Source organism: Camelina sativa, chromosome 16 (assembly GCF_000633955.1).
Source record: "Camelina sativa cultivar DH55 chromosome 16, Cs, whole genome shotgun sequence".
In the NCBI taxonomy this organism is placed as follows: Eukaryota; Viridiplantae; Streptophyta; class Magnoliopsida; order Brassicales; family Brassicaceae; genus Camelina; species Camelina sativa.
The window spans coordinates 15,070,235-15,083,186 of record NC_025700.1 but is presented as its reverse complement, the minus strand read 5'-3'; the positions used below and the strand labels follow the sequence as shown (position 1 = coordinate 15,083,186).

Below are 12,952 nucleotides of genomic sequence, written 5' to 3'. Positions count from 1 at the left end.
TCTAGTCAGCTTTAGGTATAATAAATCAGACATATGATATATCCAATCCTTAAAAATAATTGAAAACGAATTCCAACTGAAGGTGTTACAAGGTTACGCCTCTACTAAAGTATTTGCTTACAGTGCTCCATATAGCTTCGAAAAATCTTGAAGTTAAGCCCTCAGGTCGTCCTAGCTAGGGTCATACGTTTCCATATATTTGCGTCATTAAAACATAAAAAAAAAAAACAAACATAACAATCATGACCAAAATCATTCTTCATTAGCATTAGGATCACATTCTTGACACGTTTACAACATGCACTTATTGTTAAAAGCTTCCCTCTAGTGCATCTTCTCCAAAAATAGAAGCCACGATTGTTGTTTTTTCTTTCTTCTTCATGTGGGCTTGACATCAAAGTCTATCATAAAAGCACATTTTGGAATATGAAAATGTAAAGAATAATCTCCTTTTTGTTTTATAATTAAGAGATTTTAATTGGCTAATTAATTCATATCTTGAACTTTTATTTGGTCTTAAAATTATTTATTTTTTAGATTATTGTAAAGATATAAAAGTTTAACTTGACACATCAAAATTTAAATTTTGTTAAAGAAAGACAAATACTGAACTAACAAAATTGATTCGGTCGGGTACCCACAAATATAACACTGATAATGATGCCATGAAGACCATGGAAAACAAAAGTGCACTTTTCGTTTTCACCATTTTTCTTTTTAATGGTTGATTAATGATTATATATGTTGTGTTGTAGAGAACATCAAGGGGGTGGTATGTATTTATATTAGAAATTAGTATTATAATACAACTTGGGTGATGAATGTTGCTTATTTGATTAGATACGATATCTTGATTTTGTTGTTATGGGTTTCGAGTGTGTTGTCTTTTTCGTATTTACTGTCACTTTTATCTTATTCTAGCTAACGACTATTTATATCAGATCATCCACCTAAAAATTCTATCACCAAGCTTTCTTTTGATAAGAGATTTTCTATTAAATGCATGAGAATAAGAGAAGGTAGACCAAGAGTAGAGAAGTTCATGGAAAGTCAAACCGAAAAGTCACAAACCCGGCCGAATTTACAAAATCAGACGAAAAAAGATATCTGCAATTAAGAAGGGTTGGTGAGGGTACCAACTAAACTGTCTTGAGAGAGAAATAAACAATCAAACAAAGGGTGAGAGACAATGCGATTTCAGACGATTGAGGGATCATGGGACCCTAGCTACTAGAGAACTGAGTTTATTACCAAGATATTTTATTTACTACAGTTGTTACAACTTACAAATGAATAAAATATAATTATTAATGCATTATGCATATATAGTCTTGCTAATGCCAAATTTTTGTTTCATGAAATGTTCCTTAAACGCCGCTTCTAGCCTTTTACCCTCTTTGCCTCTTTATATAGTTTTCTCTTCCCTCTCTTTCATTATTAACCTAATTATGTAGTCAATATTCCTAGTTTCCTACATTCTTGTTTGCAATTCTTTAACTTTTTTTTTTGTCAAGAGTTTGTTATTCTTATATCTGCGGAAATTATATATATTATTAATTGTTAATTTAAAATATCATAGTTAAAAAATGTAAAAGCATAATAGGAAAGCCATGAAAGTTATATTGGGAGTTGGAATCTTACCTATGAGATTATGTACCCAATCAATCATCATTCGGAGAGGCCACAAAGAACATACCCGAGTCCTAAACCGATTTGTTCGATCATAGTCAACGTGGTGAGACGACTCTCCTTCTTCTAGGTTACTTTCGGAAACACCTAAGTTAACCTCAAAGCGACAAATGGGGCAAGTGTTGTGAATGTTCAACCAAGACACAATGCAACTTGCATGGTATAAATGTACGCATTTCAATTCTTTTCCTTCCTCTCCAACTTCAAACTCCTCCTTGCATATCGCACAAACCTTCTCTTTCGCTAAATCCTCTTCCGTGATTATCACCGTTTTCACAGCCTGGATGGCGGATTGCGAGGCAGGTGGTGGACCGATCTGTACGCTGGGCATCACATCAGCGAATTCCTCGTCGGTATTGTAAACTAGATCATCATGACTGAACCGGTTACTTCTCGGTTGGTTGACAAGATGAAACGTGATCCAGTCGGTATCGCTATCCCAATAAGGTCGGCTTGGCCTCATAATGTCAAGCTCATCATGGAGATTGATCTCTCTAGAACAAAAAGGACATAAGGGACCATATAGACCATAGCTAGTCAGCCTAATGGTACGGCTACAATGACGACAATAGAAGTAATGGAACATTCTTGTTCTTCTTGTTCCATTAACAATAACTCTTGGACGATACGCAGATGTCATATTTCCAATCTTTTTTATGTTTTTGTTTGTAGAATCTAAAGATATATGCATTTATGCTTAAATACGTGCACATGTTTTTAAAAAGAGGCAAGACGAAGCCTATTCGAGTGAATGTGTTATTCTTTTCTGTGTCTAGGACGATGTCGTATGGTCTCTGCTATGTCAACTCGAGAATCTTTGGTGATTTTTCTTGTACGAATCAACGATTGCAAAGGATGCTTGGAGAATCAATTACCGAGAAAGGGTGTAGGTTAAGACTTAAGAATTTAAAAAATAAAAATAATCTATATATAATAACAATCCGAATAAATGCTGTGTTTTCATATTTTTTGGACATTTTTCGAAAAGTCGTGATGGTTCATTAAAACTGTTATTTATGAAAAGTTAAAATTGGTCACTGTAGAGTTATGTTTATTGGGACATTCATATCTTTTGAAATCTGTATATATTTGTTTGTTTGAACTGTTTTCATTTTTTTGCAATGACACAAAACAATATAAATTTTCAATCTCAATTATTCTCTAGCATTTATTCTTTTAAAAGTAAAGAAAATCCTCCAATTCTTGATATAACAAAATATTTTTGGAATGATGAATCTAATTTACAATTTTTATTTAATTTTAAATATAAAAATTTAATAAAAATTGTCAGAGTTTTATTTCAAGAGTTAGATGGATTATATAGTGAGTTTTTGAATTTGACATTTCCAATATGGTAATAAAGATGTCTTCTATTTAAAAGCAGTTTATATGGATTATTAGGTACAATGAAGTGCAAACAGTTGCGATTTTTCGTAGTACCTTTACGTAAAATTTTTGTTTTTATATGCTTTTTAAAAAATTCAAACGGTTGTATCTGTTCATTATAAAGTTGTATATTTTCACTATATTTTATTTATATTTTTTCATCACAAGTTTCATTCTAATAGGCGTATGACGTCATTGGCGTGTGTCTATTTAAATAGTCATGTCTTCTGAACTCTCTTTATATTTGTCTTTTCATCAGTAACCAACAAGTTCGTTGAAACAAATTTTTTCATTTTATGTTGAATCTAAATAATTGAATATTAATATCTAATATTCAATGTTATTCTATAATCTAACTAAAATTTTAGAAATGATTATAGCAATAGAGAAATTTAATACAACTTACTATAGAATTTATAGTTGCTTCTATTTATCGTAACTTTTCATTAAACAATATTTTAATATTTAATATTTAAAAGTAATAATAACAATCTTAATAAGTGAGAACAACAATTGCGACATTTTTAGTATTTTTTGTGAAAAAAAAATTATTTGTTTTTTTAAACTCAAACAGTTGTATCTGTTCATTGTAGAGTTGTGTCTTTTTGCACTATATTTTAATCATATTTTATCATCACAATTTTTTCGTTCTAATATGTGTGTCTATTTAAATAGTCATGTCTTTTGAATTTTCTATATTCTTGTTTCTTCATCAATAATTAACAAATCATAGTTCGTTGCGACTTTCTATAATATAACATTTAATATCTAATATTAAATGTTATACTATAATCTAACTAAAATTTCAGAAATTGTAACATCCGTGAACCAAATAGTGTGATTTGGGGATGAGTGTCGATCGACACCAGGGGTGTGTCGATAGACACCAGCTTTTCTGGTTCAACCAGATTGTTTTATTTCGCGATTTCGGGCTGGTTTGATTTAATTGGTTATCCAAACCGAGTATATAAGTGGAGAAGCGACCTAGGTCGAGGGTTTTATGTGCTTTTGGTCGCCGTTTAGTGAAAAAAGGAGAGGAAAAGGAGAGAAAGCATTTGAGAATGTTCTTGAGAGTTTTTAGGATTGTTCTTGATGTTTTTGGTGAGATATGTGGCTGTGGAAGGGAGAGCTGTGGCAGGGAAATAAGGAGAAGAAGGGAGATCCGTCTTCTTCATGTGTGAGGGGATGGATGGGAGATTGGTGGTGGATTGGGAGACACAAGGAAGCTTTCTCATGGCTGTAATCCAAGTAAGTGTTATTGTTTTAGTGTTAGATCGATTAGAGAATTGATGGTTGTAGTGGGTAAGGGATTTGCGGCGAGAAGGAGTTTGAAGGGAGGTTTCGATCGTGATTTCTAGGTTGGTGTCGTTCAACACCATCACCAGCGGATGAACAACGTGAACTGGTTCGAGATGGCTACTTCGGGGCAATGTTTGCAGGATGAAACGGAGTCCGATTTAGCTGAATTTTGGTAGGTAGCTTCGTGGTGCTATAAGCTTCATATCCAACGGTGGGTTTGTGAAATGAACGGTTAGTGTGTGTGTTAATCAAGTGTTTGTATTGTGGTCTCGTGTAGACGGTTTTGTAGTAAAGTTGGGGTGTCGAGCGACACCAAAGTGGTGTCGGTCGACACCAAAGTGGTGTCGGTCGACACCAAAGTGGTGTCGGTCGACACCATCATGTTGTTATGTGTTTGGGTCTTTGGAAGATAGTTGGAGTTAAGTTTGGATGATAATAGATTGACTGAAGTGATGTCATGGGTTTTAGGGGTACTAGAGGAGTTTTAGTGAATTGGAGTATTTTTGGGGAACTGTTGTCCGTGGCTAGACGAAATACAATATTCCAGCCCACCTCTCTTGTTACTTGGTCCCTAGGGGTGGTTGGTTGTTCCACTAAGTAACTAGATGAGGTGGTGTTTGGTTTATTGTGGAAGTTTTTGTAAGAAGCGATTTCAACGCCGGTTGTCTGAGTCCTAATATTAATAAAATTGGGTTGACAAAATTGAGTTAAGTTGTTTTGAACAATTAAAAGCATGTAAATAATTAATGAAAAGCTTTTTCAAGGAAAATTAATTTCAAAATTAACATGAGAATATAACATAAGTTTACATAAAATTATGTAATTGCTTTTTTTGGTTCTCTAATAGCTTAATCAATATTATCATGAATATGAAATTGTTAAAGTTTTGATATTTTGAATAATATGTTTTAGGCTAAAAATTTTTAGCACAATTATGAATTTTTAAAAAGATTTAAAAGTTTATTTAAAATTATCTTTAATTAATCAGAATATCCGAACACACGACTCTACTCTTGTGCGAGGTTTTTCTTCTTCTTAGCAAGGAAGATCAAAGGAACATCTTATACAAAATAATGAACCAAGCGATTACGTTGAGGACTAATCTTGGACAAATAAACAAAGTAAAAGATGAAGGTTCTTCTTGCTTGTGAGAGCAAATGACAAAGTCTTTGTACCGTAGATTTCCCCAAAACATTAAATTTGTCAAAGAGATTAATTTTTTATGATAACTTTTTATAATTATTCATATCAATTTAATTTATTTTGTATAGATGATAAATACATTAATTAATTTACCGCATATACAAATAATAATCGTTAACAATATATTTTGATTCAAAAAAAAATTGTAGCAAAAAATAAAGCTTTAAACTCTACAAAAACTTTTTTTTTTTTGGCAGCAAAATTCTACAAAAACATCAAAAGAAAAGATGACAGTTGTAACTATTCAACCAATTGGTAATCAATTGTAAAAAAAACACACTTGAACCCGCCGGGACATATAAAAGGTTGGTGTGTCATTGGGAAATTCTTATTCTGTAGTGGTACCCGCGGAAGAATACTGTGGTGTTTGCCAAATGAGTTGGATTGGAAGGAAGTGAGGGTTTGGAAGACTTGCAACAATCTAACCAGTGGGGATTTGATATCAACAGACTCTGCAGCAACTATGCTAACAATATTGTCATCTTGTGGAATGTGCAGTCTGAAGGTCCTGAGAGTTTGGAGCTTTGGTGTGCCGAGATTTCCCTGGTGACACGTGAGGGACCCGAGGGATGAGAGATTTGGGGGGAGTTCGAGTGGTTCGGTTCCATCTTCAAACTTGATCCTTTCTCTGACTCGTACAGCGTTAAGGTCTTATCTGCTGATTTTATCCTTGCTTAAACGACTACTTATTATACATGGAATCACATTGCCGGGTTTACTCTTGTCCATTTGTTCTTGTCGATTCTTCATCTTATATGATATTCTTGTTTTTTTATGACAAGAATATTTATTACAGTCTTTCAGTTTTGTTTCTGGCTATTTTGATTAGGTGCACAAACTTCATGAGCTACAACAAATATAGATATAGGTTCGTTGCTTGGAGGAAGGTTTAGATGAACCTTGTCCATTTGTTATTTATTTTTTTTTTTTGTTGGAAAGTTACTAATCAGAAAATGACTATTTTTTATTCCTTTGTAACTCCTACTTTGGCTCCTTTTTTCCCATTTTTAATCTTCAATATTCTAAGAGGGGTGTGTGTTAAGGTATGTGAGTGATGATAATGAATGTGAGGTTGATGATTATGGTACCAATTACATACCTTAACGCATCCTTTTCGATTAGTGATAACCGAACAAACTACTACTAAATTGGCTAAAACATCTGTTGTTCTTTTAGCAGGTGCAACTGGAGCATGACTCCGATTTTAAGATAAATAATATTCTGTTTATGTATGTATCTAATTTTAAGTTCCCTACTTTAAATTAGATTCTTTGTTTCATATAAAAAATAGTTTGATATATATTATGCTCACAAGTTTTGAAATAATATGAGATGAGACTGTGAAATGGGCATGCAGTATGACAGAGTATTTATGCCTCAAAACAGAAACTAAGTAGAACCAATAAAGATTTTACAATTTTGTCTTAATTTTGAAAATAATCAAACATCTGAAAATATTGATTTTTTTTAAATGTGGTATAGAACAAAGGCATACAAAGGTTATACGAAATCGTCGTTAGATAGAAGAATCCTGTTAACACTCACTTGTTCAATATATAACGAGCATTATAAATTGATCGATGGTCGATATGTAAGAGGAGGATTCAAGGGACATTTGTACTTAATGTAGGAAGACTGTTGAGGATGTTGTCTTTGCTAGTCTTATTTGTTTCAATATGACCCGAGGTTATCGTAACGATACTCTTCATTTCCTTGTTTTTACCCCATAGCACAAGATATAATCCTCCCACGATAATCACTGTACCAATGATGCTGTAATGTTGCCAAGTAAAAAATAAACCATATTATATATACATACGTACGTCAAACCCACCTCCACAAAACAATACAATATACACGAGTTTTGTACCTCCCAAGATGAAGTGTTTCATCTAGCAAAAATGATCCAACAACGGCTACGATCACTAGTCCTACAGGGCTAAATACCGATACAAATAGGGGCCCTCTAGACTCGACGCACCATGCATTAACAGCTACCGCCATCCCAGAAATCACAATTGCCTGCGATGGACAACATAAATTATATATTTCAAATGCTTAAATGAATCTTCTCTTACAGACTCGTAGGAATTTAATACATATACAAACAAGTCCCTTATTGATTTGAATGGATTGATAATTACCGCATACGCAATGGTTAAGAGTCTAATATTCCATCCTAATCTCCATTCATTTAAATCGTGTTTCCAGCAAAGAGCGACAAGCATAGCCACTATGCTTCCCATCATGTTCATTAGTGTCGCGTTCCAATAAGCCCCTCCGAATATTTTGCCTATCTTAACCTGTAAACCAAAAAAAAAGTTACATATGCCTTTAGTAAACAAACACACATGAAAATATACATAGAAAAGAAAGTTGAAAAGGATAAAACTTGCCTGCAATAAAAACCAAAGTGCAATGGAAATGTTACCGCCAAAAACTAGAAGAGCACCAAAGATAGAGATATGGTGAGTGGTAGCAGCATCACGTGGTTGGGTCACTAGGTTAACGTGAGTTGACCATAGATGAATCTCTTTTCCTCTGTAGAATATAAAAACAAGAGCTCCACCAACACCAAGCAATGTTCCAAAAACCTTAGCCAACCCTACGCTCGACCCAAGCCGTACACTCTCCATCCTTTACACGGAAAATGGATTATATATCTTTTGTTTAATAATGGTATAAATATTTCCGACCAACAAAATAATAATAATGGTATAGATATATATTAATTAAAAGGTCTTAATTAATCTAATTGATTTGACGTGTGTCACTTGCCTAAGAAGTGCAGCGAAGATAAAAGTGATCAATGGAGTGAGAACGCCAGCAGCGGAGGTGAATGTTGCTGACGTTAGAGCCAGACCCGCAATGGTTAGGATACTCGGTATTACCACACTGTTTAATTATCACCACATTAATTAAGTGTTATAATTCCAATATATATTTGGTTTTTTAAAACAATATTATCAACTACGTACTAGTTTCAGTAATTAAGTGTTAAGTCTTCTATATTTTTGGTAACACGTTGAATCATATATATAAAAGTAGAGTTTCAGTCTCTCCTTATTGGTCCATTTGGCAATGCAATTTTAACAAAAAAAAATTATATTAAAACACAAATTTAAAACAATTAATTTTCACATTTAACTCACATAATATAAAACTGAAATCTTTATAACTTCTCCCTATAAATTATGCATTAACTTTATTTCTCCACTAAGTTGTATTAATCAATTGTATTAAAACAAAACAATAAATTAGAATTGTAACTCTCATTTTTCTAAATGTAATTTTTCATCATTTCTCTTCCTATAAATACTCATTATCTTATTCTCTTAGTCTATCACTCTTTTATTCTCTCATCTTCTTCCACTACTCTCAAATCTCTTTTTTGTTTTGTTTTGTTTTGTTTTGTATTTTTTTTGTTATTGTTGTTGTATGGGTTATAAAAAATCAAATCAAATATCATTGTAAAAGCTTAGTTTTAGAGTTTGTATGATATGTATATCTTATATATTTATTTTAATCTTTTAAAATGTTTATCTCCATTTTCTATTTTATATTAACATCTTATAAGTCATTATTTTCATACTTCCTTACAATATTCACCACACAATAAGATCATAAAGTTGAAATGATCCATATGTAATTATCTATTATGTCTCTGGTTATCTCACATATTCATGTATCATTTTTAATAATTTATAAAGATCAATATAATATTTAAAGATCAATATAATTATCCATTTATCCATTTATAAAGACTATTTTGTTTTGTGATTCAATTGTTAAATCTGCAGATATCAATATAATATATATATATATATATATATTTATGATTTGAGGTTTTTGAAAACAAAAAGAACATAATTAAACAATTGGTTTTTTGTGTCTTTAATCAAAATAAAAAATGATCCAAAAAACAAAACATATTCAACTGGAACTTAAATATAAAAATAAAATATAATTTTAAAAATATCATTTCACTAAATTCTCTAAAGATGAAACCATTAGTATGAAATCTAGCACTATAAATTAAATTGATGAGTGAAAACCAAAAAAATATAAGTTATCCTTGGGATTTTAAAAATTATTGAGATTGAAGAATTCATATAATTTTATAAGAAAACTAATTTAGTTTGTCACTTAAAAAGTAATATTTTTTATTTTGAAATATTATGTGTAAGTGTTGAGTTTATATCAACAAACAACCAAATCATGTGAATTTTGATTCAGCCACTTGGTATTCCTTTTATTTTAGGTTATAAAAAATTAAAATATTTATTTATAATTAAAGACATGTAACTCCATTTAACTCAAATGTAACTCCTATCCAATAATTGTACATTAATTCATTCCTCCTACTAACTTATTATCTTTCAAGAGAAATTTTTTTTTGTTAAATTTTAATATTTTTTATTTATTTTGGTTGGCTAAACTTATATTCATATTTTGGTTGGCTAAATTAATATATTTCTCATGTAAAATTATTGTTTATAATATATTTCTCATTTCAAAGTTTAAAGCAATATATCATATATATAAAAGTAAGGTTTTGGTCTCTCCTTATTGGTTGATTTTCATTTCATGTTTTCTAATTTTCTTTTATTTTTTATTTGCTTTCTAATTGCTTTAAACAATATTTAAGATCCAATAAACACAATACATTTAACTCACACATTAAAATAAAATTATAACTGAAAATAAAATAAATTATGCATTAATCATATTCTACCACTCAATTTTATTCAAACACAGTAAATTACTATTGTAACTCCATAGTTCTAAATGTAACTTCCATCATTTGTTATCATATAAATAAGCATTCTCTCAATATATCATTCTCTCATATTTACATTCTTTTACTATCTCATTTTCACATTCTCTCATTCTCTTCTACAATACCTCAAATCATTTTTTTTTTTTTTTTGTTATTTTTGATTTCTTATTTTTGTTGTATGGGTTTAAAAAAAAAATGAAATATCATTGTAAATTGTTAATGCTAAATTTTAATTTTAGAGACTACATGATATATATTTTACATTGTTTTTATTTTAAAAGATTTATCTCCTTTATCTAATTTGGATTATTATCTTATAAGTAATCATTCTCTCTTCCTCTCCCACCAATATCAAATGTTGTTATATCTCATATGTGTTGTAAGAGTTTGATTCTATATTTTAATTTAGAAAGTATTATATATATATAGATATTACATTGTTCTATTTATTAAAGATTCATCTCCATTATCTAATTTGGATTACCATCTTATAGTAAACATTCTCTCCTCCTCTCCTACCAATATCAAATGTTGTTATATCTCATATGTGTTGTAACTTGTAAGAGTTTGATTCTATATTTTAATGTAGAAAGTATTATATATATTTAACATTGTTTTCAATTTTTATTTTATTTATATAAAAAAATATTTCTTTTATATTTCTTGCCTTTCTAATCTATTCATATTTATTTTTTAAATTTGCATAGTTAAATTTAAATTCACATATGTTGGTTTTAACAAAACAATCAACTTTATTTGAGAATTAGATGTTCCTATTCATTTTTAAACGATCAATGTGTAACATATAAGCATTTTGTCTTGCAATCACAAGTTCCATTTCCATTGCTTAACTCCATGGTTAAACTATAATATATGTTGTCCTATTTGTAGGAATAACAACATACTTATTTTATTTATTTAATAGAGCAGATGATTAAACGAAATAAACATTTCTCCAAATTTTATAATTCAATCAGTGAGTGTACTTATTACTTTGAAAAACTTTTACATTGAAGTTCATAAAATCATATAAGAAAACTAAAATACTATATCACTTCAAATTTGGAAGGAAACACTTGGTATTCCTTTTTAAAAAAGTCAAGACACATATAAAAATTTATTAATATTTAACTCACTTTAAAGACATTAAAGGTCATTTAACTCAAAAATAACTTCTATCCAATAATTTCATACATTCCTCCCACATATAAAAATATATATATATATGTTCAAGATTGTATTTAAATATTACATAATTTTTTAGTTAGCTAAATTTATAGTCACATATATACAATATATATACATAAGAATTTATATTACTTATTAACACCATAATTCGACCCATTATTTGCTTAACTCAATATTGGTTTCAAAGCCAACTAAAGAAAAACAGAAACGATCTTATTGATATTAGACCAAAACATGGGCATACAAACATAATCACTTACACGGAAGATATTTTAAAAAAATAACTTATTATTACAACATCAACGTATGAAGAGTTTACATAAGCAGTTAATTAGAAAATCTATAATACAATAAATGTATTGGAAACAATATCAGTCAATGATAAGATTGGATCCTCAAAAGCAAGAAACAACATCTTCATAATTCATAAAAAATAAACGCCACAATTATACACATCTGAACGAAATGGTATAAACATATAGTGTATAAATAAAAGTGACGGCAAAGCCCGTATATGCCTAATTAAAACAAAATAATACAAAAGAGAATACGATAAAGACCAAAAAAAACAAGAAAGTGCCAACTACACCACAACCCACGCGTTGCGTGGGGAAGCACCTAGTCTTAATGTAAAACCACTGGTTGATAATATTGACTAATTAAAATGGTTGAAGCTACTTAGTACTTGTAAATGACTATTATAAGATATAAGACACCCTAAGTACCCGACGACTTAACTAGCTATCTAGTGGATGTGTATTTTTGAAAAATCTATAGAGAATTGAACTTATTTAGGATTATATGAATTTTAGAGTCTTGCATCAAACTTGTGTAACATTTAGATATTTTTTAAAAAAATTTCATCTGAAAAATGATGGATTTAGTTTGACAAAGTCACAAAGACATGAGCATATAAATAACTTTGGGACACAAGGGAACAAAAAAAACGAAATTGCTTTCAATTTCCGTTCGAAATAATGTGGTTTTAATTTGACAAAGTCACAAAGACACATGAACACATGACATTGGGACACAAGAAGACCAAAAAAGAAAAACAACCGAAAAAAGCTTCTTTCTTTTTATGTGTTTGTGACAATTAGTGACTACGTACCCGAGTAACCCTGAGAGTAATGCTAGTAACATCAGACGCCATGTAAACTCCGGCTTCCTCTTCCTATTCGATCACATGTAGTTTAAAAACGAGACATTATCTAATTAATATCAAAACATACAAACACAACCATATTATCATATACAAGAAAATCAACCTTTGAAATATGAAGGACAAAGGAAGCATGAAAATTGTAGCGAATAAGAGACGATAGGCCACGAGTACACTTGGGTTCATACCATCTTCCATGGCAAGCTTGAACAATATGTTTAGCCCTGCCGTAGCTATCTGCACCA

At 30.4% G+C, this 12,952-nt stretch overlaps 2 protein-coding genes across 2 annotated transcripts in view; both read right to left on the bottom strand.

Moving 5' to 3' along the window:
• On the bottom strand, window positions 974–2,363 carry LOC104750632 (RING-H2 finger protein ATL57-like). Its single transcript, XM_010472457.1, has 2 exons — window positions 1,642–2,363; window positions 974–1,532 (listed from the first exon to the last, which is right to left on the bottom strand). Exons 1-2 carry the CDS (start codon window positions 2,327–2,329, stop codon window positions 1,510–1,512), a joined length of 711 nt encoding a protein of 236 aa, XP_010470759.1. The 5' UTR covers window positions 2,330–2,363; the 3' UTR covers window positions 974–1,509.
• LOC104753679 (WAT1-related protein At1g68170-like) overlaps window positions 7,038–12,952 on the bottom strand; it is an 8,434-nt gene continuing 2,519 nt past the window's right edge. The window contains exons 3-9 of the mRNA XM_010475897.2: window positions 12,814–12,944; window positions 12,657–12,719; window positions 8,356–8,472; window positions 7,974–8,214; window positions 7,722–7,880; window positions 7,448–7,599; window positions 7,038–7,350 (exon numbers count right to left, since the gene is read on the bottom strand). Of these exons, the coding sequence (XP_010474199.1) occupies window positions 7,182–7,350; window positions 7,448–7,599; window positions 7,722–7,880; window positions 7,974–8,214; window positions 8,356–8,472; window positions 12,657–12,719; window positions 12,814–12,944 (1,032 nt within the window). The 3' untranslated portion in view covers window positions 7,038–7,181. The remainder of the gene's footprint in view (window positions 7,351–7,447; window positions 7,600–7,721; window positions 7,881–7,973; window positions 8,215–8,355; window positions 8,473–12,656; window positions 12,720–12,813; window positions 12,945–12,952) is intronic.